Below are 27,737 nucleotides of genomic sequence, written 5' to 3'. Positions count from 1 at the left end.
ATTTAGATATTTTTTGTACCGAATAAAATCAGTGATCTGTGCTGATATAAAAGATTAATTATAGGAATAAAAATAACATAAATCCTTTTGTTGTGTGGCATAATCTTTTGATAGATAGATAGATAGATAGATAGATTGATAGATAGATAGATAGATAGATAGATAGATAGATAGATAGATAGATAGATAGATAGATAGATAGATAGATAGATAGATAGATAGATAGATAGATAGATAGATAGATAGATAGATAGATAGATCTATTGTATTACTCTCTACAAACAATATAATGATATTTCTCAGTGAATAATTCATGATATTTGTGTAAAAAAAAAAAAAACTTTTAACTTGAAAAATGTATTTGAAACATTTTTTTAAATATTATTAAGATGTGTACACTCAGATATATTCAAGGTGTTTGGAGAATGTTACTACTTTTTATTTGATGGTTTACACAACATAACATTTTTAGACTCACTTGAATAAAATTTTTTGTTGATGTATAAAATTGTCCTTTTTTAATTTATTTATAAAACGGTATAAAAATGTCCAGCATGAGCACAAAGAATGCATTAAGATCCTGGCATGCGTGTTTTAAACTAGATTTTAAAAGATCTGTCCTTTCTTTTATCTTGATCACTCTTATTTGTCATTGACCCACTAAACAAACCAATACATTTGAATTAAAATGCCATTTATTTCAATGCAAATGCAAATGTGTCTATAATGGTGAAGTGCATAATATTTGCACCACTGGGGTCCCCAAATTGTAAACAGATAATAACTATTTTTAAATGGGTTTCCTGAACCAAAATGAACACATTTTATTAGAAGATGTGACTATTTTTAGTTTATTTTGGATCATGCTTAAGGGCTTCAAGCTGTGAAAATACGTCCTGTGTTCAAACTTCCAATATTTTCAGAGGTTATTTAAGAGATTAACAGACTGTAAAGGAAATGAAAGGGTGATAGAGAAGAATTGAGAGCGAAACAGGTGAGCAGATGGGTTGTTGTCAGATGAAGGACCTGCTGCCCAGATGTTCTCTCACACACACACACACACACACACACACACACACACAAAAGATGAGCCGCGGGCCAGGATTTGCTGACCTGAAGAAGTTTGATGGTGGTCCAACTTCTGGTCATTATGATTGCTCCTGATGTTTGATATACTTCACCTTCTGCACCTGTTGTATGCCTGCCAGCCACACACACACACACACACACACACACACACACACACACACACACACACACACAAAGCTCGACATGCATGCTGACACCCAAGTCAAACCCCTCTAGTACTGGATGACAGCCCATAACACAGCGTCCAATTCCTGTGTGCGCGTGTGTGTGTGTGTGTGTCTTTTGGAGATGAACCCGACTCAGCCATTCGCAGCATCATCAGTCGCTCATCCCCAGCTCCACCCGGTTTCCATAGCAACAGGGAGGCAATAAAAAATCCTGGTAGTGTTGTCAGGATTTTGGCAATCCTGTCACACTGTTGCCTCAGATTTCCACTCAAGCTGCTTTCAGCAGCAAAAGTGCTTGGAGCCGCGAGTTTAAGTGCGCAGTGTGTAGTGTCATTTGCGGAGCACTTTTCCTCATAAGCACTTCAGTCCATAAACATTTGCAAGGAAACACGGCTGCTTTGTTTCAGCTCTCTGTAAGAGGATGGGATTTCTGCGTACACACTTATTTAAGATGGATTAGTTTGTGTGATGGAAAGGGTGGGAAACGACCACAAAATCTAAATAAACTAGAGACTAATAATCAGATATTTCTGACAATAGTTGTCCACTGTTATTATATTGGGTTTATCGTTAAATTTAGTAAGTCTTTAAAACAATGTATTACTTTCATTTGACTTTTTAATATTCAATGCAATATTAATTAGTGATGAAAGAAATAGTTAATATGTTTTCAAAAAGCATGACGGTGCTGTTAAAATGGCATTTTTATTAAAATGTATTGTTTTGTTTAGTATGTGGGTCAATGACATATCTATCTATCTATCTATCTATCTATCTATCTATCTATCTATCTATCTATCTATCTATCTATCTATCTATCTATCTATCTATCTATCTATCTATCTATCTATCTATCTATCTATCTATCTATCTAGTATCTATCAAAATAGTATGCCAAACTGCAAAATGTTTGTTATTTAAATGTTTTATTCCTATAATAAATATTTCATATTAGGACAGATCTCTGATTTTATCTAAAATATCTTAATTCAAAACCTAATAAACAGCATAGAATATGTGTATTCAAGTATTTGTATGTACAGTATGAATTGCACTTTTAATCTAGTTTTGAATAAATAATTGTATCTGTAAACAAAATGAGTGCCAAGATTTAGATTTATCAGCTTTCAAATATAAAGAATTATCGGTTATTGGTTTTGGCCAAAATTTTCATAATAATAATAATAATAACGTAGGGCTTGTTATCCGTCGCAAATTAGATTGACTTATGATTGTTAGGCTATATAATATTATTAGTTTCTACTGTTTTCACTGCCCATATTGCCTTAATTTCACCAAGATCCATTTTTAGAAAGTTTTAGTGGAGGAAAAATATGAAAACTCTTGTTCTTCAAAACATCACGCATCGATGAATTGCACAGAATAAGACAAGGGACATTTATCAAGAAAGGAAATAAGGTCAATTTTGATTTCTTGTCATTTTTATGATTTACCAGCTATGAAAAATTCAATAAAACTGTTCAGAACCCAGAGTATTTTTGTGTGTGTAGCATGTCCATTTAGAAATAGTATACATCAGTAAGTGCTCTGGTGGGGTCGTCATTTTAAATTGAAGTAATGCAGTTTTTATGGAGCGAGTTAAAAATGTTTCTGGATAAATCAAGGCTGTTATTGTGTTTTTTCGGCTTGTGTGTGCGCGTCTCCTCGTTAGCGCAGAAAGACAGCATCTCTCCAGCTCGCTGCTTCATTAGCAAGTGTGACATTTATCACATCGGCTCCTCGCGTTTCAAGAGTTACCATGGAAACGTCTATAGCACCCACCTCCCCTTCACACTTTTAACAAGTGGAGTGATTAACAGAACAGTTTTGTACATCTCACACATGCGCTCGCTCGCTCGCTCGCACGCGCCGATGCCTGTCATTCTTCGCAGTTAAGCTGGCATGTTTTTCTGGCTGAGTGATTTTGACTGCTATAGCAAATATCTCCACTCATACCTCGAAAAATTATTATTTGTATTTTGTAAGGTTTTCTTTGTTGTCAAGTGACTTTGTATGAGATGTATACAGGAAATGGTTTGTCCTAGGTGACTTTTTTTTTCTTCTAAATATATTCTGAGTTTGACATCTTCCTGACAGTTGACGAACCTGATGACAGGAAATATCTTCCTGGAGTCACACTGCCTGTCTGACCTTGAAATGTGTGTGTGTGTGTAAGTCTGCTTACCTTGGTCAGGACATATGAAAGGACAAATGCACATCATTGGCTGTTTCAGATCCTAGTAAGCTGCCTATCTAGACAGCATTTTTGGCCATCATAAGTTTGAACATTGACAGGTTAGAAAGCAGTTTGAACATATTGATGATGCCCAATAAATGAAAAAAAAAAAACATGCTATTTGAAAGCATGTATGTGGCTTCAACACCCAATAATGTGTACCATTTGAATGTTCGCAAAGCCTACAATGACAATGGGCTTTGTATGGGCACATGATGGCCAAAAATGTGTACGGTTTAAATGTTCGTATGTGCCTATGATGCCCCCAAAAAATGCACAGCCCACAATGCCAAAAATTCGATTTTTGAATGATGATGTGTGGATACTTTGCCCAAAAATGCAGACGGTTGAAATGTTCATATTATGTGCCTATGATACCCCCAAAATTGTAATATTTGTATAGCTTACAATGGCACATTCGCACAGCCTTCAATGCCAAAATGTGCACCGTTTGAATGTCGGCATGTGCGTTCAAAAAACGTGTACATTTGTTCAGTTTACGATTTCAGTATTCATACACAATGGCTCAAAAATGTGTACGTTTTTACCGTTTTCACAGCCTTCAATGACTAAATGTGCACTGTTTGAATGTTGGTACGTGCCTTTGTTGCCCAGAAAAGGTGTACGGTTTAAGCATTCATATGTGCCTATGAAGCCCCCCCCCAAAAAAGTGTACGATTGGAATGTTCAATCAATTCCTAAAAAATATGTACCCAAAATGATTTGATTTCTCAAACAGACTGTGATGGCCAAAAAATTGTGGCCCCACGACACCCAAAATATGTAGTTTGAATGTTAAGATGTACCTGTGAGCCTCATAATAAATGCATTCGAGATGGATGTTTGTACGTAACAAGGATGCCCAAAACGATTTGAACGTCTCTACTTGCCAATGCTAACTAATTGTGTGCGATTTGATTATTTGTACGATCTTACGCTGCCGAACAAGGAAGCTCACTAGGTTTTTAGACAAAGCCGTTATGTGCTAAAACTAAATCGCAGAACGAACCGTCTCAGTCATAAATATTTCATTCTCAAGCATTGGACACCAAATGAGACATTTAGCATACAGGGTCACTGAACGGATGGTTTCGCCATCATAAACGTGACTGACAAGCCCCGAATTATGACACGTTTAAAGAAAGACAGAGAAATAAAGCGATAAATGAACCATGGAGAAACAGAGATAAATCTTCCCTATTAAGTGTGGATGGATTGAGTATTTTTCAGCGCTCGGAGCAGAACGCCTTGTTTTTATGACCAATGAGATTAATTAGGATCATAAAGCTTAACTGATGAGTGGAATTAAAGCATCACCTGTCGCCAGCAAGAGAGAGAGAGAGAGAGAGAGAGTGAGAGAGAGAGAGATACGACGGCACAGCTGTCAGACAGGCGGTGTTAACTTCTAGTGATGATTGGAAAAATAAGTAAAAATCACGTTTTTCATACTCTTTCTCACTCTCTCCTGCTTACACACACACACACATACACACACACACACACACATTTGTCAGCTGTGCTTTTTTTAAACCGAGGAAATTACAGGTTTGCGACTTCCCCCCCAGCTGCCTGTCAACTAATGTGTGTGGAATGGGTGGAAGAGGGATTTTGTATCCAAATTAGCTTCGTTTTCACAGTCTACTTCCATTTTTCTTTTTTCATCTTTTCGTTCCCTATAAGCCCACCGTGACACCGTTAACACACTGTACCTTTATATAACTGTATATATTTATTAGATTTCTCTCACTGTAGATGTCCAGGTCCACATACTTTAAATAGCCACACATATGAAGCGTTTTAAACACTGCATAACACAAATTGATATACGTATGCATGCAGTCTGTATAATTATTATAGCCACACAGATGTAAAATGCGAAGTGCTCCAACCATAATTTGTTATATTGCGTTTATGTAACCAACCACGCCGTCTTTAGATGCACAAATGATTGCTTTGCTGGCTTGCAGTGTTATTGTGCTTGCTTTTGAGTACATGAGTGAGTGATTGTGTGTGTGTGTGTGTGAGAGCCTGTGGCCTATCAAAGTTCCTTACATCAGCAATCCCCCCACACACACCTTAAGAGCAGCCCAGGCTGATGGAAGGTCTAGTTAAGCCATTAAGGCAGACAATTGACTCAAATTGAGAGGGAAGTTGGTAGAAAGGAGGAGAGAGAGAGACATAGAATGCTATGGCAGTAGTGGATCCACTTGACAACTTAATCTAAGCCTCGGGACTTACATTCAGACAGATAAACACACACACACACACACACACACACACACACACACACACACACACACACACACACACACACACACACACACACACACACACACACACACACACACACACACACACACACACACACACACACACACACACACAAAAAACACTTTTCTTTTCACCTTGTGTCTGGTTCTTTTTCTTTCTACCTTGTCAGCACAGATGAGTGAAAGAAAGATGGTCCAAATAAAGGACAATGTGTGTGGCTTCTCTCCTTAAGGCCTGTTCACACCAAGGATAAGTATGACGAAAACAAGAAAGATATAGCCCTAAAAATCGGTCTCAATTTAAAAGAATAGCACACTACAACTATATTGGTAACGGCAAAGTGTAATGGAGGAGTTATTATTATTATTTTTTACACCTAATGAACGATAAAAACATTGACAACCAATCAAAATCCATCCGACTTTATAAAGCTTGTGCATTTAAAGTGGCAGACGACAAAACTGCCGCACGCTTATAATAAACAGAACGATATTGTCTGCTGGTGTGAAAGCTACTATAGTTATCATTATGGTTATCTTTATAGTTATCGTTATTGGTGTGAACAGGCCTTTAGTCCTTTGCCGGGAATTTAAGAAATGTATGATTCCACATAAGGATTCATTGTTGATTCTTTTAGCACCAAATGATGAATCCTGCTGTAATTGCATTACACCATTTAAGTATTTCATTGTAGTGTTCCGTCTAAGCATGCATAATGTTCAAGAACTGAAACTGAATGTCATGAAATGAATTCGATTCCAGCTCTTTTTTTCTTCTCTTTTTTTATACCCCAACCCCAGGCCAGTGTGTGCGAGTGCCCTACAGCACACTGTTACAGGCTTCCTGTGACTTGTGCCTTTGTATTCCTGCAGTCGAGCCTTGTCGAACGAAACAATTACTAATTGTGACACACACAAGCGCGCACATACACGCACAACACCCTGACACTCGCAGTCCCATCCCTCTCTCTGTGTATCAGAGTGAGTTTCTGGCTCTTGGCCTCGGTGCCTGTGTCATGCTCGCTTTTTACGCCATTATTGCTTTTTGATCGGTGGCGAGGGGCACCCTTATCACTGTGGTAACTGCCGGGGGATTTATTGGGGTGGGGGTAGCTGAGCAGCGGTTGCCGTGGGGACCCGAGCGGGCGGCTTTTTTTCCGCGGCGCATGCAGAAATGTCCTTTAAGTCGATCAAAGATTTGGGCGTCTCCGCGGAGAGAATAGGGTCCTTCTGCAAGAGATGGATGAATCGAGTCCAGAGGTCGGTGTCTGTTCTCTCTACCTCCAACCTTTTCTCTTTATCTGTGTCTGCTCTTTAACTCTAGGCCTTGTTCTCGCTTTAAAGAGAAATGAGAGTTTGTGAATGTTTCTTCATGGCTGCATGTATAAACTCAGCCAAGGAAAACAAAATCATATACAGGCCTCAGGATGGATTCAGCCGATTTGTGTAATAGTTATAGTCAACGTATTCTACACTTTTGTAAATTTATTGCTTATATATTTATATATATATATTAACCTTTTTAAAAAGTTTTTTACCTTAACATTGTAAGTACATTTACAGCATAATGCTAATTTAATACATGTAGGCCTATATATTTTTTCCTTCAAGTAAAAATGGTAGTTGTTCACCCTCTCTTCAAGAATTGCTTCAATTGATAAATGACATTTCGTGAGCTTAGAATTATAAGGTTCTATCTCCACTTTTGGTCGAAATTGAGTTTTTGACATAATCTGATCCATTAGGTGTTTATTAATGCCTGTGTGGTGTTATTTTTGTAAAAAAAAATGTTTTGTTAGTAGTTATTAATAAAATAAAAAGGTTCCATCTCTCCATTGCCAGCTGGGATGTAAAAACTTTGATGCTCAATATCTCAGAACTACCCTAAACGGAGATAGAACCTTATAATTCCAAGCTCACGATTTTGAACGGGATTTTTATTAATTAAATTAACAATTATAAAAGTCTATTGTCAGGGTTTTTTTTATATCTCCCTCCTTTATTTATTTATTTATTTATTGTCATAATAATGATTTCTGAGTGGCCTTTTTACAGCTTAGTTTCTCTTTATATATTTATATATTTATGTATACAGTATATATATATATATATATATATATATATATATATATATATATATATATATACATACATACATACATACATACATACACACACACACACACACACACACACACACACACACACACACACACACACATATATATATATATATATATATATATATATAGTACCAGTCAAAAGTTTGGAAACATTACTATTTTTAATGTTTTTGAAAGAAGTCTCTTATGCTCATCAAGCCTGCAGTTAAAAAAAAACAACAAAAAAAACAGTAATATTATGAAATATTATTACAATTTAAAATAATGGTTCTCTTTTTTAATATACTTTAAAATGTAATTTATTTTTGTGATGCAAAGCTGAATTTTCATCAGCAAGAACTCCAGTCTTTGGTGTCTTATGATCCTTCAGAAATCATTCTAATATGCTGATTTATGATCAATGTTGGAAACAGTTGTGCTGCTTAATATTTTTTTTATAACCTGAGATACTTTTTTCAGGATTATTTGATGAATAAAAAGTTAAAAAGAACTGTATTTATTTAGAATAGAAATCTTTTGTAACAATATACACTACCGTTCAAAAGTTTGGGAACAATAACAATTTTTTTTTTTAAGAAATTAGTACTTTAATTCAACAAGGATGCGTTAAATTGATAAAAGGTGATGGTAACGATTTATATTGTTAGAAATGTTTTTATTTTGAATAAATGCTGTTTTAATGAATAAATGCTGTTAACGTTTTACTCATCAATGAATCCTGAAAAAAGTATTCCAAAAAAATATATTAAACAGCACAACTGTTCATTTGAACTGAACATCATTGATAATAACTGAGTATTAAATCATCATATTAGAATGATTTCTGAAGGATCATAAGACACCAAAGACTGGAGTACTTGCTGGTGAAAATTCAGCTTTGCATCACAAAAATAAATTACATTTTAAAATATATTAAAAAAGAGAACCATTATTTTAAATTGTAATAATATTTCACAATATTACTGTTTTTTTTTGTTGTTTTTTTTGTTTTTTTTTACTGCAGGCTTGATGAGCATAAGAGACTTCTTTCAAAAACATTAAAAATAGTAATGTTTCCAAACTTTTGACTGGTACTATATATGTATATATAATATATGTTCCAAATCTGTTCCTGAAATCTATGTATGTCCTCAAGAACATGAGCTTTTAATGAAACTGACAGACTGGCACAGTTTACTGAGAAAAGAAATCACTTCTCCTTTGTAAAGAGAATAGTGCTTAATTCATGTCAAAATGTCCTTGGAGTGATGCATGTTTCGAAGGGAAGAAATTGGAGCAGTTATCTTGAAACAGGCGGAGAAGGCTTCCACACAGAATGCTTAGTGCGATAATTAGTCTCATGAGGAAATTATTACACTTCTTCACTGAGGATAGAAGTATGTATTTATTAGATTTTCGTTTATTTTCATATCAGTTGAAGGGCAGCAGGCAGGTTGGCCTTCAATCAGCAAACCCAAGCTGAAATAAAATGTTGTAGTTTGTTCAGGCTGGTTCACTCGTTTTGTTATTTGTAAGCTGGGAAAAAAAGGAAATGTGGAACTTTGTGAATGTGTGTGTGTATGTAGGGGGGGGGGATAATTCTCTCTTTGAGTGCTTTCATCTGGAACTAAAACAAGCGCAAGAAATTCCTCATGAACTCGCTGAACCAGCATCATGGGCGTCTAGGGGTCACACAGATCTGTTTCGCACCCTGACTCAGCTCAGCCATTTTTATCATGTCACGAGTTTGTTAAATTCTGGTAAAGTCAGTCGCTGAAGATGGCAAAATTCTGAGCTCAGTTCACGTTGAAGCTTTGTGAACAGCATTTGTGACATGCCGTTAAAACTATTTAGACTCGTCTCTCAGTTTGTATAAACAAACCAAAATTGTGTTTCAGTAATTCACTTACAATGGAAGTCTATGGGGCATCCTCATTTTACATCCTCATGACATGAGTTGACAAATTATTTATAATGTTTATATAATTGATGATACCTTCAAAACACTGTGTATATTTATCATTTGCAGTGCTTACCTAATATGCCCCCATTATAAATGTGCTGAAAACGTGTTTTGTTTTTGTTTTTATCTAAAAAGAGGAACAAATCAAAGTTATTTTTTATGGTAATAGAACTTACTCAACCCAGAACAGAGTCAGATGTGTACCTGCTCAGGACTGTAAACACATCAACACACTCACACACACAAACAATACAGCACTCATGCTGAGTGTAATAGCACTGTTGTGATTTTAATCAGCATTTGTGTCTCGGTGTCTTCCTGCTTTAATTAGGAGCAGTTGTCGATCTGTCCGGCCCAAATTTGATCTTGCTGTGAGCTTGGAGACCAACCTCTCTCACTCACCATCTTCCAATGTTTTCAGACCACGGTATAGCGGGCTGTTTACACGACTCCGGTTTTAACTAAAAACGTAAAACGTTTTATGTGTTTTGGCCGTTCGTTTACACAACAACAGCGTTTTGGGTGCCTGAAAACGCAACGTTTTGAAAACTGGTTTCAAAGTGCAAGTATTCTCCGTGTAAACAACAAAAACGCGAATCTCTGAAGACGATGACGTCATGCTCATGCGTATTACGTGTTCAGTCTATAGTGTTTCATCGCCATCTACTGGCCTGGCAGCAGAATACAGCATTTTTTGTAATTTTTGCAGATTCGTGTGAATGGAGATTGTTTTGACAATGGTGTCATCTTTACGAGGGAAAACCTAAGGAAAAACTTCTCTGTTTTAAGCATATGTTTGTCGTGTAAACATACCCTTAGTTTACACTCCATAACACTTGTTTTCTCTCTCTCTCTCTCTACAGTAACGGTACAGCTGGGAAGATGAACGGCGCCCTGGAACACTCGGACCAGCCTGATCCGGACGCCATTAAGATGTTTGTGGGTCAGATCCCTCGCTCCTGGTCCGAGAAAGAGTTAAAGGAGCTTTTTGAGCCGTATGGAGCCGTCTACCAGATCAACATCCTGCGAGATCGCAGTCAGAACCCACCACAGAGCAAAGGTAGGGTGCTTTTCCTGTCTTTAATGCATCACACACGCCATCACTGCACAAGGGTGTCATGTTGCATCATGTTGACCTACTCACATGTGTAATGTGTTAGCTTCTGGCTTCCTGTTTTGCTTCTTTACTTCCTGTCTGTCTGTTTCTGCCTTGGATCCTCTATCCAAATCTTTCTCTTTCCCAGTCTCTCATAATAAAAACAAAGTTAGGAACCTTTAAAAGAGCATAAAGGGGCACTTTGCAAAATGCAAAGGTCAAAGAAAATAGAAAGGAAAACCTGTATGAACAGCCATGCATACAATTAAAGCTATATTGTAAGGTGAATGTATTCTTGTGCTGCTGCAGAGAATGATGGGTAATGTAGCTTGGTCGCACTAGTCTGATTCATCATTCCCTGGCTAAATGAGGTGTGTTTTCTTGGTTAGCTTTTGGTTTAGCTTTATCTTTATTCATCATAAACAGTTCGTAAAATGCATACAAACTAATTATCGTCAACATCAATAATTAAAGCATGATTATGTTAGCCGGTTTGCTTCCACTTGTATAATATGCACGGCCTAAACCAGTGGCGGCTGCTGGTCTTTCAAAGAGGGGAAGCTCATTTTCGGCCTACATCATAAAACTTGTCCATTTACTTATACGTAAATTCTGCGCTACGTTCCTTTTCAAGAAAATGCTCTGTGACCCTGTCGTACCAACTAGGCGTCTTTTCCAGTGACTTGACCAGTGTCCTCTCAATGGCCAGCAGAGTTAGGTATAATTGTATAAATGTAATAATATAATAAAGGTATAAATAATAATATAATAAAGTATAATAATACTACTACTACTAATATTTTTTTCATTTTATTTGAATAATTATTACTAATAATATTATAAAAAATATAATAAGTAATAATATAATAAAGATATAAATGTATAATTGTGTGAAATGTATTATGAAAACTGGCTAGCAATTTCGACAAGCAAATACCAAGATATAGGTTGCAGCAGTTTGTCTTTAGACAACACTTGCAAAATCCGCGATGGGACTGAGCTCGAATAGCTTCAGCGGCAGCGACTTTTTATTGTATGAAATCGCTGTCAATCAAAAGGAGATGGAGCCTTTCGACAGACCCTCCAATCATCACGCAGAAGCCCGGAGTCCAGGCCAGCCCACTCCTCCATTCACCCCCAGGCTGCATTCCAGTCCAAAATTGTCATGCCCTTCACTCACTAACTTCCCTCCGTCTCGTTCACTCGGACGTCCGTCATATCTTACGATGCACAAGTGCCCACTACTGGCGGAAACTGCAATGGGCTGAATTGGAACGTCCTAAGCCCTTGATCACTTGGAATCAGCTTTATTATTTATGATTTATTATTTAAATGTTTTTCCCTTTAAGAATTTGTTTAATGTAGCATCCAAATGTATATAGGTGTGTGTGGGTTGTTTTAAATTATATAATTAATATATCATAGAGTTGTTTGTTGTGGTGGTGATTAGACGAGCTCTGTGGTGACGTCACAATCGTACTGCATTGTGGGACATATAGGTGCCTGGAGTGTACATATGAAGTAGACTCGCTCCCTCGGTCAAAATCGAGGGAACGAGGGTCTGTCCATATAAACTTCCCTCGTCCACTTCACGAAGTGGAACACACTTCAATATGACGGTGGGGATTCCCCCGAGGGGAAGTGCTTAGGGAAGTTCGCAAGTGCTTGTCTAAAAGTGGACTGGAACGCAGCACCAGAGACGCTGAGCGTCCGTGGGCGGGACATAATCGCAGCATTGACCGTCTAGTTTCGAAGCACTGAAAAAAACTGTTCAGAGCAGCCCCATTGAAGTCAATGGACGCCGAGCTTCAACAGGGAAATGCACTGCGACGCTACGGGAATGTATGAGAATGAAATCGAGTCAGCTGACCTGCTAACGTGTTCTAACACATTTTTTGTCAATAAAATGTTAACACAATAGTACATATTTGACCATTACTTTTTTTGACATTATAGGGGAAGCCGAGCTTCCCTTGCAGTCTTAAAGAAATCCCCACTGGCCTAAACTCAGAAAGTCTGAGAAGAGTTTCTGATGATTACGACATTGTTGTGCCGTTCACGTCCTCATAGATATGATCATTTAGATTGCAGCAATGTTCCAAACCAGTCACTTATGAGGTTCAGTTGTGGTTCCGATGGTGCCTATGTAGGCGGTAGACAGCGAAGTAGCTCGCCTGGTTTCAGAATAGCGATAAAGCGTAGGCGTTAACCTCGGTTCTGTGGAGTTGTTAACACGCAGACAGGAAGATGGCATGTACACGTTCACAATGCCGCCCATCCACTCGCTCTTATGGAGGATGAGTCAGGGCCGAGTGGGAGAGCATTACTCAAGTCCCTACTCTCTCGCACACACGCAGGCACTGCGACGGGTATCGCCGTCAGAGCCGAGGTGTGTGATTGGCTTTCAGACGGGGTGATGAGTGCTCCTGTAGTTCAGTTAGCTGCAGTTAGAGTGCCTCTCTCAGGTCCAGCTTCATCAAGGCCTCTGACACAGCCGTTGGGCAGTAATGGCTGCCGCTAGCCTTCAGCTCCACTCAGACCCATTTTCATTTAGGAAAAGGTCGTCTGTGCGTGGCTCCGGCTGTTAAATTAGACCGTATTGAAAGATTTCTCCACCAACAAAGTCGCAAGGTGAGCGTTAACTTCCCTCCTGTCTCTCTGGCACTGTCTTTCCCTGTGGCGTCCACCAATTAGAACTGAATTTCTCTAAAAAGGTTTTGGTTTTCCATTTTCTCCCCCGCAAGGACAGTCTTTCCACCTTTTGAAAATGACCAATTAATAGGCAGATTATATTAAGAAAAGCGTGGCAGTTAACAGGACTCAATTTGAAGCGTCTTAAAGCAACATATACACACAATATTGGATAACCTGAGATCTTACTCAAGTTCGCACACACTTAACTTGAGTTTCCTTGACTTTCCACTGGCGCAACTAGTTTAATACATAGCCTGCCCACAAGCAAACATAACACATTACAGTCTTTATATAGCTTTTTAAAGAGTTTTACACTTATTTTGGGGAACTTGCTTCAACATCAGAAATGTATTTATTTATTTGTTTGTTTGTTAGTTTGTTTATTTGTTTATTTAAATATTGTACAAATAATATTCATGTATATTATGTATAATATATAACATACAACAATTATTTAACAATATATATTAGAGCTGTCAAAATTAGCGCGTTAATGCATGCAAGTAATTTTTTCAGTTTAACGCATTACAAATATTTACTCAATTAACGCAGCATTTGTTTTTTCCAGTTGTCCTTTGGCTAGCGTTACAATATATGATCACGCTCTTCTTCATGCAAATGCTTTTAAATCACTGAAGTGCGATCAGACACAAAAGAGAATCTCCTGTCTCTGAGACACACACAAGACTCATACGCTTAGACAGCGCTTGAACGGACAAAAACACTCAAAATTATGCCAAAATGCCCGTTTTGTCAAGTATCCTCCGTTTTGTTGAGGATGTGTTAAATGAGGTCTTAAATGAACGTAAAGAGTTGTGAGAAAATGGGATGTGTGTCAGATCCGCGTTATGTGTGGCAGGTCTTAAAGTGACAGCATCCTATTAAACCTGCTGCTGTTTGGCATTAAGGATAATCAAAGAACAAAAGAAAAAGAAAAAACCACTCACTGCTTTTGACTGAATAACTTTTGTGGCTTTAAAAGTGATTAATTTATATTTAATTTATAATTTATGCAGGGAAGACAGGAAATACAATTTCTGTATATATATAGACCTACCTAAAAATCATAAATCACTGTTTACAAGGTTACATGGGTCAAAAACAGCAAAAGTAAAAGCAATTAAAAATATGAACTGGTCTGAATAGGCCAACAGAAAACAATTGAGCCCTAATATATTGAAGGGCAGGTAAATGTGGCATTTATTATAACGGGCTTATGTAAAGATTGTTTTAAGTTGACTTAAACTAAAAGTTGTTCTTTTGTTATGGCTAATAAACAATTCAATTTATAGCTTTCAATTATACTGTAATGCTGAATGTCTATAAAAATTAATTCCATAGAGACATCAGTAGAGGTATTGGTATCAGTGATACTGGCCTTATTTCATAAAAAAAAAGATGCAATTAAACAAATATTTAAAATATTAGCTACTGTCGTTGTGTTGTTTTTACATTAATTTGGAGATTAAATGTGAAATTATTACAATATAGAAATATATAAAAAACTGATGATAGGTGCAATTAATTCCAGAAAAAATTGCGATTAATTCATTTTTTTAATCGATTTACAGCACTAATATTTATACAAATGCAATAAATATTTAGAATATAATACACAAATTTGTATTAATCATTTATTTTTTTAAGATGGACAGGAAAAATGAAGTGGTTGGAGTAGTACTTGCGTCAGTGTTGCATCGCGGTCGCTGGATTATATTGGAAGCAATCTATTTTTTATCTTGAGTTGTGGTTCTGTTAGCTTCACGCAGCCACTGACGTTAGTGCTTTCTGGATATTCTGTCAACCCAGATCCTACTTATCTTCGGTGGAAATCTTCCGAACTGTTACAGATTGGGCACCAGCACCCAATGGAAAAATAGTCACACTCGCGAACACATCCCAGCGAGAGTGCAAGAGTTTCAGTCTCAGCGGTGCAATCTACGTTCACACACATGCTGTGCCAATTCATAGTGGGACGTCGCGTCCTGCGGCCCGCGTGTGTCCCTGCCTGGCCGCCGTAGCCTGAGCATCAGCGGGGAGGTGCTTCCGAACAGACGGCCTGACTGATCGCCTGTGTGTGTGTGTGCGCGAGACCAGAAACAAGGCGTAGAATATAAATGCACCCAGAGGTGAAGAGCAGGAATTGTTTATCAGAGCAGGGCTACAATTTAGTACGGTCCTCACACACGCACACACATAGAAACAGACCGTCCCTTGTTGATTGAGTGATGCGAGAGCGGTCCAGGGCTAAATGGCCCTGAGCAGCTGGGGTTCTTTAGTAAAGATGTATTCCTGTCTGCCTTTGAAGTCCGTCACACACACACACACATACGCACGCCTACACGCACACAAGATGAATGGATGCGTTTGTGTGAGCATCCTTTTCAGTCCCTGGACACGTAGCACAGCCGCAGAATGATATAAGAGCGTGTGTGTGTGTGTGTGTGTGTCCTCTAAGGCCAAATGCAGATGTGCTATGCTAATGTATTAAAATATATTCTAACAAATATGTGTGTGTGTGTTCATGGTATTAAGTCCATATCTTTAGGGCATTGGACAGACTGTCTCGTATAACAGATCAAAAACGGAATCTGGGAATAATTGGCATTCAAGGCATTTTCGTTTACAGTCAACACGAATACAGTTATACTTCCATAATGTGGAACGTTTTCGAGTGAAACGAGACGTAAAACGTTAAAGGCGGTTCGTTTTATCCATCGATATGATGATATTATGAAATCCGCCCGTCAGCAAGTCTCAGCACGAGTACGGACGGTCACAGAGCGCTTGAGGCGGTTGTACGCCTCGTGGTTTTATCCTGTCTTATCCGTCTCAGGTGAGGCTCGGGCTTTCAGACCGCACGTCAGCAGTCCTGCCACGCACGGATGTTGAAAACACTTTGAGGACGACGGTTCTGACCACTTTGCCTGGGATTGTCAAAGGTTTCCAGTGTCGGAACACGATTAAACACGAACCGCTGTCAACAGCCAAGGAATGAGTCGCTGGCAGAGTCCAGAGAGGCTACATTCCCTTCACTTTTGCTGACAACACAAGCATGAACAAGACCTTATTGGCTGACTGTTTCATATAAGCGTATTAGCGTTGTTTTGGAGGCAGCATTTTAAAAGCTTTTGGACATCTATGGCCTGATTCCATATACAGGGCTTAGATTAAGCCAGGATTAGACCTTAGTCAATTAGGATGATTAAGTAGCTTTTATAAATGTGCCTTAGAAGAAAAACATTACTGGTGTGCATCTTGAGACAGAACAATGGAAAAGATATGTCAGTGAAAGTGGCTTTCAGTTAAAACTGCTCAAACATGCATTTTAGTTTGGGACTAGCTTAAGCCTTGTCCGTGAAACCGGGGGTTAATGTTGTAGAATGATATGTAAAAACTATGGATCTCCTAAAATATGTTTATATACAGACTTTGGCATGTACACGAGGAACTTTTACATTTACACGAAAAACATTTGCGTATGCTTGTGTGCTCACGCATTACAATTTCCGATTTATGTATACTTACTTATCCTTTGTGCTAGCCTGGTTACAACCAGACCATTCTCAGTAGTAACTGAGTTATGGTGTGGCAAAGCTTCATTAATAACTCATTTCCAAAGGGGCGTCACCAATGGACGTCGCTCAAATGCCTCTGGGCGCAATTGGATAGACCTAAAACCAATCAGAGCGATCGTCATCGTGTAAAGCCCGCCCCAACGTTTCTGATTGGTGCCGCGATTTCGAGGGATTAGAAATGGGCTTGAATGAGCTCTTTGCCAGACTACTCGCAGAGCAAATCTAAATTTGCCGGAAGTTGTCTGGGTTTTCCCAGTCTACCTTTGTGCGAAATCCACTACCATTTTACTATATTTGGTTTTTGTAAGGGCAGTATACCTCTAATATCACAGCCTTATGTCCGCTTCAACACATGTGAAATAGGCTGATTCTCTCTCTCTCTCTATAACATTATATATAATATATTATTAATTAAAGTCTATTTTTAATTTTAATTATTACATTTTAATAATTATCATTATTTTCCCCTTCCTAGCACTGTCCTGTAACATGTAGTTTGTTAATCAACACTGTAAATTCATACATGAATTAATCAACTAATGTTAGGTCACAGGTTTGTGGATAACAGCTATTTTACAACAGGTTTGAACATGGCTTATCCATCATAGCTATCTCATTTCTTAACTTTACTTTCATCTTTACCCTTACTGGTTTTACGCAACTGTACGGTGCGTTTCAGGTCTTGATGTAGTGGAGTGTTACTTAATACTATGGAGTATTATGGGCTCATGTAGTATTACTGTTAGAGTTGCTGTGGAGTGTTTAGGCTCATGTGGTATTAACTCAAACCCCTGTACACAAAACACTTGTGAACACTCCCCCTATATCAAATCTTTCATAATTTTTTCATACGTACAGGACATCTTGTTTGTGAAAACACATTTTTGAATATCATTTATAACCTTACATTTATTTAGTCATAAAGTCTGGTCCTAACTAAAGCTCATTCTGGCCATGACGATTTTTAAAAACAAGACCGAACAGATTTGAAGCCCGTTCACACCAAGAACAATAACTATAAAGATAACTATATTAGCATCCACAACAACGCACAATAACATTCTGTTTATTATAAGTGCACACTGAAGTTTTGTCGTCTGCCGCTTTAAATGCTCAAGCTTTATAAAGTCGAATGGATTCTGATTGGCTGGCAATGCATCTATCGTTCATCAGCTGGGAAAAATCGTACTGAAAGTGATTCCAACGACATAATTCTTTGCCGTTAACGTTATAGTTGTGGTGAGGACTCTGCTGTTCTTCTAAAATTAGAATGATTTTTAAATAGCATTATCATTATAGTTATCGTGTGAACAGGCCTTTAAAGGTGAACTAAGTAACTTTTTTTACCTTAACTGAACAGCTTCGGCGTCATTGGAATGGTTATATTACTTATTTCGGGTTGAATGGTGGTCGTTTCGCACCCCCCTGGTGCCCGTGAGCGGAAAATACGCACTTGCAACTTTGAGCCGGCGGGCCACCGGCCGCTGCGTCAGGAAGTCTCGCGTGATATCAGGTCTCGCGATGTAAACAATTGCTTTACGGCCAAAAGAAATCTGCTAAAATGCTGTCATTATTGCGCTCCCTCACGCTGTCCGAACCCGAATGAAGAAGACGTTTTAAAGAACGTCCCGTCTGCTTTGATGTCGTTGATCTATAGCCTCTGGTGTCTGAGAATCACCAACGAGTTTTTACAACAGTGTTGTCAAATATCTATTCCGAAGCTGTGGGGGGAGCTCTAGAGAGAAACCTGCGAGCAAAAAGCGAGAATACAGCGAAGAAATCCCGAAGCTACTGAGTGCTGCTTTAAGCTCACAGTTTTGAGAAAGCTCTTGGTATTGAATTAAATACTCAGAGGCTAAGACTACATGTCCATTTAGTAGATTCTTGCGTTTTGAGTTTCCTATGGTATCCTAGTTTAAGTTTTTGAGACCCCTGGGATCAGTGTTTTACTTCAGGCACAATGATGATTGATCCGAACTGGGATCTCATTAATACTTCAGTTCCTGAGTCACACTTAATTGGGATTGAACCTGCAACCTTTGTGTTAATGGCCCAGAACCATTCAGCCCCCCGACCACGACCATTGTCAATGTTGACTGATGGGAATGTTTCAGGCATGTTGGGAGTTTAAATGTGTATGATCGCTTACTAGTGTCTGGTGTTGTGTGTGTGTGTGTGTGTGTGTGTGTGTGTGTGTGTAACACTGGGAACAGGGTTGTTTTGGCCATAGACTGGACTTCACTGTTGCCAGGGATGAGTGAGTCCTTAGTTTATCCTGCCAAAATTCCCCCTGGCAGTAAAAGGGGGATTCAGTTCACTCTTTTTTTTCTTGTTCCTCTTCTCTTTTCTCTCTAAATAAAACATGCAAGCACTCTCAGCTTGCTTTAGCCGCACACACACACACACACACACACACACACACACACACACACATAAAAAGATCCCCAGCTGATTCTTTCTGTTAGCCGGTGTGTGTGTGTATGCGTGCTTCTGTACTCCAATGCCCAGTCAAGGACAGCGATGTGTGCAGACATATACTGTACATATAGTCATTTTTATTTTTCTGATGAAGGACATAGCTTTTTGCTCCATCTTTTTTGGTGGATACAAAAAGTATCGTGACTTTGTGACTGTCAAATGTTAGTGGAACACGTCCATTCAGTGTTTCCTGCACCACTTCCTGAATCTCCAGTGCCATGGCACATATTTTGTTTGGAGTTTGGAGTCTGAATTGAATGTGATGAGGTAAAAAGCTGTGCTTTTAGGATTATTTATATGCTATTTATACATTTTTTGAATATGCTTTTTAAAATATTTGTAATTTTTGTTTTAATTTTAGTAAAATTTTTAGTGTTTTGTGCTTTTGTCATTTAAAAAAAAATCTTTTATATTTTTTAGTGCTTTAGTGTAATATTTATATTTTATTTTATTTCAGTTTCTTTTTTTAATTAAAGAAAATAATTTTCAGTAGTTTTAGTCTTAGTTTTAGTTAACAATAACAACAAAATTTGGTATAACGATAAAAATAAAAACACATCTTTGCATTTGGTTGTCCTCACAGGCTGCACAGAAAAATATGACATGGCCAGTGTAGTCTGATTCATAAGCAAATGACTCTTATGAGCAGGTTTTTATTACATTTTTTTAATTAAATCATTCAAAAAGACTCACACACTATAGTTACTAGTTTGAATACTTTGAACAAATACATAGTATTCGAAAAACAGTAGGTGAAATGTCCAAGATTGACTGGTAAAACAGTGTACTAGTTCCAATGAGATTCTAAAGCACTCATACAATGGACACTTTACTATCCCATGAGGCCACGGGAGAGGATTTATGAATGGCAGTGCAGCCACGTAACTGACAAGGGTTGGTCACATGACAATAACAACATGGGGGATGTAATACGTCAGAATTACATTCATTCTACACACATTCATAATATATAGAACATACTTTTTTAACCATCATGAAGTAAATCCAAATTCAGTTGTAGTACCTACTCAGACAGTAGGCTATGCGATTTCGCACACCAAATATGTGGGTAGCCAAAGTGAAATCTCATTGGTCCAAAATCCCGATCTACATGGCCGTTTATTAAGCATCACATATTAGGCTCTTTCCTCTCACTCTGGTTCTTTTTCTCTCCCTCGTCCCTTATCTTTTCTGTGGTGTAGTTTGGCAGAGATCTGTGTGACAGCAGTGAGATTGTTTTCTCTCTCAGCAGGTAGTGAGACGAAAAGAAAAAGATCAAATTCACTTGGCTTATTGCATGCTTAAAATGCTTACCTCTCTCTTTCTCTCTCTCTCTGTTTTCCCAGGGTGCTGTTTTGTCACATTCTACACACGGAAAGCTGCCCTGGAGGCCCAGAATGCACTGCACAACATAAAGACCTTAACTGGGGTGAGCGTTTGTTCATCTGCTCATGTCTGTCTCTCTCTGAAAGCTAGCGAGGCAGAGAATTCCTCATTCAAATGACGACAGTTTCAAGTTTTTAATCTGCTTTCCTTTTGTTAAAGGTGGTAGTTCAGGAAAATGTATGAGGTCGGGTTGAGGAAACGTTAACGATTTTATAATTTGTGCTTCCTGACGTAGCGAGTGATGTATGTAGTCTTGAAATCAGAGCCAGTGCCTTCGAAATCCAAAATGGTCACGTTCAAAAATTTGGGGTCAGTAAGATTTTTTTAAATTAGGTTCGAGACCACAAATAATTATTTTGTATTATTTATTTATTTTAAATAAATTGTGGCTGATGACCGATAAATGGCAGATATTACAATTCTACACTCTTTTAACACTAGAAGTGCCATAATTCCATAACTACTAGAACTGCCGCGAGCGGTCATTTTGACCGCTAGATTCCGAACTCTATATCTTTAATGATACATACCCAATTGAGAGATTAATGCATTTATTGTATTAGGATATATTTTAAAAACAAAACAACACCAAACTGTACATTTAAACAAGTTTAATTATACATTTATAAATAATATCTGTAGATGTCCTGAACAAAATAACGGAGTAGCCTATGTTTTCATGTTTCCACTGTTCAATCGCGCCCGCCGACACACACACCATATTACAGCATTGCAATCTTGACATTGCAGCCTGTTCATTATAGCCATAATAAAATAGTCAACCTAACATATAAAAATTCCACTGCTCTGTTTATATAGTCAGTATAGCCTCGTACAATTCGTACCATTTTGCACGTGTGAAGAGGATGATTTTTTCCGTCGATATTGGAACGTGAGTGAAGTACAAAGCCTATAATAAAGTAGTTTAGTTTAAAATAGTTTACCATCCAAATACATCGCAAATGTTAAAACATTTTGATTCTAATTAGAGAATTACGTGAGCCTAACGCCACTTACTTTCACTTTCGCTTATAAAGTATTTCATTTTGGCTTGTTTATAGTTATTTTTTCATTCTTGTTCTGTTCTGAATATCATTACATTTAAATTATTTGTTGTTGAATATGTTTTGTGTATTTTTACCACATTTTATTGTTGTGTATATTGGTATAGCCTATAATAATACCGCGAAATTCAGTGCGGTCAATATGACCGTCTATGGCCGAAATAGGTAAATATGTTCATTTGTTTTTTTGCTTTTTTTTTTTTAGTTTTACAAATGAATTTAAGCATTGCAACATCATATTATACAAAAATAAAATATCCCAAAAGTTCATTTTGAAATTTGAGGAACATGATTTAACAATTAAGTATTAGTATTTTTGGCAAAGGTAACACATGCCGGTGATATATTTCCAATATCAGCCGATACCCCTAAATTAAAAAATCTCAAATGTCGGTCAGTAACCAATGTAGTGCTGATATCATACATCCTTAACATTTCATGACCAGGCTCACCGAATCGCTTGTGTTTGGACCACCTATGTTTTTCTACTTGTGTACAGTATAGTTTGTTATTGTGCTTAACGTGTGTGTGTGTGTGTGTGTGTGTGTGTGTGTGTGTGTGTGTGTGTGTGTGTGTGTGTGTGAATACATAAAACAGGATTGAAGGTTACTTTAATTTGCGTGCGTGTGTGTGTGTGTGTGTGTGTGTGTGTTTGTGTGAATACATAAAACAGTATCTAAGGTTACTGTCATTTGTAATAAAATGAAATGTAAGGTTGCCCATACAGTCAAAACAAGATTTATTTGATGACAACATAATAGTGTTGTCATCAATCTGACAGATTAACTGTATTCTTGCTTTTAGTGTCTGTGTTCACTCTCATTGTTGTCTTATCATTTTTTTGTTTAGTTAGAAATGTTTTTTTCCTATTCCGAACTCTTTAGCCCACGGCAGACCTAGAGATGTCACATACGATTATCATATCAATTGCTGCCATAATCAGACCGTCTCTGAACGGCGTGTGTGTGAAGGCTAATGTAGGACATGTCTGTTAAAGTGTCCTCCAGCTGTGAACGAATTCATCTCTTTCTCTCTCTCTCATTATGTGATTGTACATTAATTCAGTTCACTGTAGACTGCTTTCACACTACAAGATCAGTTTAGTGCTGGCAATATGCTTGTTGTGAAGTTTTTGGTCAGTAGACATTTGTATAGAGTAATAACAGTCGTGTATGAACAGGTCCAAATGGAATCTGAAGACTTTAAACTTATTTTGATGGAAAAAATGCAGAATTATGCTAAATGGATTTAAAAATGTTGGCTGAGGCTTGAGTATTTGTTGAATTTGATCAATGACAGGCATTCCAGTTCTGTAGAGATGTACAAAGTTCTGTGATGGTTAATTTAATAATGTTTATTTGTAAAACTTAATAAAAAGCAGCAAAAATAAAAAAATAACTAAACATTTATTTTACTACCAAAATAGACACACAATGTAGTGCAGAGACACTCCTTATATCTCCCTATTGCTCTGTTTGATTGAGTTGTTTAAAACATTTCTACCATCGAGTGTGTGTCAGTAGGTTATCTGTATATAAATTTGACAGATGTTATCAATTACACCGTCTGAATTGGTTTCAAGAAGGTCTTGTCTGGTTGAGAGTGTTTGCGAGTGTTTGCGGGTGTTTGCGAGTGTGTGCGTGCGCTCCATTAAAGGTAGTTGCAATATTTTTTTGTTTTTAATTAAATATCATTCACTGCTGCTGCTGTCTGTGTGTGTGTGTGCGTGTGTGTGTGTGTGTGTGTGTGTGTGTGTGTGTGTGTGTGTTTGTGTGTGTGTGTGTGTGTGTGTGTGTGTGTGTGTGTGTGTGTGTGTGTGTGTGTGTGTGTGTGTGTGTGTGCGTGCGTGTGTGTGTGTGTGTGTTCGTGTTCAGGAGAGTGTGGCAGCTTATATATTCCCCACTGTGTGCCCATCTGTCTGACTCTTGTGATCTTTCACCCAAACACACCGTGTGTAATCAAACCACTGGACTACACACTCAATCATTAAAATAAAAAAAAAAGGTTTTCGTGCGATATCCGTACATTATCAGAACTGGAACCGTTTCCCAGTTTGTATCACTCCGCTTGCAACATTTCTCACAGAGAGTGTCTTGACGGACAAGCAGCAAACCACCCTATTTTCACAAATACTACTGTTGTTGTGTCACGGAATGTAGTTTTAAGAGTTTTTAGGCGAGAATGTAGTTATTTAGACCACAAAAATGCGACTTATATATGAACATAGTGCAAATTTGACAATTTGTTTAAACGTTTTGGCAGATGTGAGCTCTAGACCATCAGCGGCCGTACAACGCTTATGTACCCGCCGAGAACAGCTTTATCTCGGCCAGTCATTCAGGAATTTGCCGCTGGCTTTCATGTACTGTAGATGGTGTTAAACATGAGGTATAATTCATTTAGGGTATTTCAAATGGGCAGTCTTTGGTCTTATTAATCTATTACTTGTTCCAGAGCAAATTGATTTGGCTAAAGGCCCGTTCACACCAAGCACGATAACTATAAAGATAACGATAAAGATAACTATATATGCGTCCACACCAACGACCGATAACGGTCTTTTTATTCTAAGCACGCGCGCGCCCGCGCTGTCAATGATGGGATAAAAACATCGCCTAGTCAACACCTTTATGTATACAACGCCAATGTTGTCAAAACTAGCGCTGGATAGCCTACCTGAGGTCATTTTGTTACACTATGCTAAACTGCATAATACTTCTCACCATTTATTCCCAGGATACGACCGATTGCTTTCCATATATCCATCTTTTTTAACGTATCCTTGAAAAGGGGGTTTGACTTGTCAAACAGTGGAGGATTTTTTTGTACCTCGACGATTAACTTCTCTGCAATGTCATCTGCCATTTTAAATGCGCGAGACCTTTAAATTAGAATGGATTCTGATTGGCTGTCAGTGTTTTATCGTTGGACAGCTGGAAAAAAAAATCGTTCTGAAAGTGATCCCAACGATATCGTTCCTCATATCTTTATCGTTATAGTTGTGGTGTGAACTCTGTTATTCTTTAATATGGAGAACGATTTTTAGAATTATATCTTTATCGTTATCTTTATAGTTATCGTGCTTGGTGTGAACGGGCCTTAAGGGCATAGTTTTAAAACTTTACATTTTTATTTAACTGAAATCATGTAGGCCACTATGTACTTTTGACAACTGTTTGCTTGTGTTTATTTCCTATTGTATAAACTTTTATAATGGCTAATATTGTTTATTTCAATATTATTTATCAATAAGTAATATTTGATATACCGGTAAATAACTTGTAATTATGAATATAAGATTGACCTGAAGAATATCAGCTAGATGCTGATTAGTGCACTCGCTTAGTCTATCTCTCTCTCATAATGCTTTACTCTACATCATACAATAAGCTTCAATGAAGCGACCCAACGTTCCTTTGTTACTAGTTCTAAAGTGATGTTTTAGAATTGAAGCTTGGGCTCAACTGTCAAACTGTCATCTTGAGGTTTGAATCCGTGGCGGAAGGAAGTAGTTCTGCACAAAAGAGGGTTTTTAAAGACACTCCGTTGTGGTTTCTCCTTTATTTACACACTTGTGCCGTCGAACTGTTGTATAAACACAATATTACACGAGTAGCCGTGCGATATGACTGTATTACCTACGGCAGTGCTATTAACAGCCATATCGCAAGGCTACTCGTGTGAAATGGCTCATATATTGTATATATATATGAGCCATATCATACGAGTAGGCTAAACATAGGCTAAACTTGGAATTTCTGAATAGTCAGAATCGTGTGTTATAAACTCACGATTCTGAGAAAAAAAGTCATAGTTGCGAGATATTAACAAAAAAATGCGATATACACTGATGAGCCAAAACATTATGACTAGTCACTGCAGGTGAAGCAAATATCATTGATCATCTAACAAGTAGATTAGAAAAAAAAAAACGTTGGATAGAAGAAAAATGGGCTGGAACAAAGATCTGAGCGACTTTGACAAGGGTCAAATTGTTATGGCAAGGCGAATGGGTCAGAGTATCTCTGAAACGGCATGGCTTGTGTGTTGCTCCCGGTCAGCAGTGGTGAGAATTGATCAACAGTGGTCCGGGGAGGGAGAAAGCACAAACCGGCGACAGGGTGTTGGGCACCCAAGGCTCATAGATGCACGAGGGCAATGAAGGCTATTTTAATTATGGTTATGGGGCTTCATAGAGTCCCTGTGATGACCCTGTCCACCATCGAAAGCACCTACAATACGCACACGAGCGTCAAAACTGGACCTTGAAACAGTGGAAGGTTGCCTGATCAACATAATGTTTTGGCTCATCAGTTTGTGGATATGTTGTGTACATGATGCTTTGCCTTGGAAAATTGACATCATCTATTTTTCAAATGTTATTCAAAATTTGGTAAAGATTTTGAAAGTACGTTGCATAACTGTGCTTGGAGTCAATTGTTATTTGTGGTGATATAATGAAACATGCCAAATTGTGCAGAAATACTTTTTGGCCTGGCAGAGAATACAGAGAATTTATGAACTCGCAAAAATGAAATGTTTATAAATGATAACGTTGTAGTCAGTGTTTGCTTTTTCCTGTGAGCTTTTTGTTTCTTCTTTTTTTGTGCATAAGAAAATAATTTTGTCAGATAAATACCTTAACCAAGTTTACTGTTTTGTTCTTTAGTCACTACTGTATATATAATTTAATAATTAATACATTTTTCTACCATTAGTCTGTCTGCAAAGTGAACAAACAGCATCAAACAACAAACCTTAATCTTTTAAAACTTTTAAGTATTCTAGCCACGGTCAGAAAGAGCGTTTGTGTCCTACAGGATCAGAAGCCTTTAGAGGATGCCGGCAGCATGGCAAACCATCAAAGACCGTGGATGTGTGGTGAAGGTCAAAGGTCAGAGTTGAAATGAAGTAAAGGGATATCTTCAGTTATTTCTGACTGCTTTTATAATTCGATCCAACCCAAGAGTTATGGAGCTGTCATTCTTTCTGCAGATGTTGAATGCTTTCAGGTGTGTGTGTGGTGTGTGTGTGTGGTGTGTGTGTGTGTGTGTGTGTGTGTGTGTGTGTGTGTGTGTGTGTGTGTGTGTGTGTGTGTGTGTGTTGTGAGAGCAAGCATGTATATTTCATGAGAAACGGGAACCAGAGCATGATCTCTGTTATTAGTGTCGTGGCCTTTAATGGGAGAGGATGACAACATAAATTCACACGCTCCGTGACGGCTGCATGTGAACACACACACCTTACAGAGAAGAAGCCTTGTCTGGGTGTGTGTGTGTTTGTGTGTGTGTGTGTGTGTGTGTGTGTGTGTGTGTGTGTGTGTGTGTGTGTGTGTGTGTGTGTGTGTGTGTTGGACAGATCTGGAAGTATATCAAAGCTGCTGGACACAAACTTTTAGTTTTGATCCACAAAGCTGAAGGTGTTACAAGAGGAGGAGAGACTTTGAGAAATAGAAAGAATAAATAGATGAACAACCAAAAGCAGAAGTGTAGTCTTAGCGGCATTCAAAAAACAGCCCAAGTGTTTAATGCGAATTTCACAATGATTTTAATGTGCGTGGAATTTGACTATATAGTTTCCTAAAGATTGTGCCAGTAATTGAATAGCATCTCGA

General features: G+C 37.9%; 1 protein-coding gene across 27 annotated transcripts in view; it reads left to right on the top strand.

The window, feature by feature from the left end:
* celf2 (cugbp, Elav-like family member 2) overlaps positions 1–27,737 on the top strand; it is a 148,926-nt gene that overhangs the window by 85,217 nt on the left and 35,972 nt on the right. For all 27 annotated transcript variants that reach the window (XM_082168230.1, XM_082168228.1, XM_082168250.1 and 24 more), the window contains 2 exons: positions 10,691–10,887; positions 21,020–21,102. In XM_082168230.1, coding sequence (XP_082024356.1) covers positions 10,691–10,887; positions 21,020–21,102 — 280 coding nt within the window. The remainder of the gene's footprint in view (positions 1–10,690; positions 10,888–21,019; positions 21,103–27,737) is intronic.

Source organism: Leuciscus leuciscus, assembly GCF_965113295.1.
Source record: "Leuciscus leuciscus genome assembly, chromosome: 4".
Lineage (NCBI taxonomy): Eukaryota > Metazoa > Chordata > Actinopteri > Cypriniformes > Leuciscidae > Leuciscus > Leuciscus leuciscus.
Note: the sequence above shows the minus strand (reverse complement) of the source record. Positions and strands in the feature narration are given on the sequence as shown.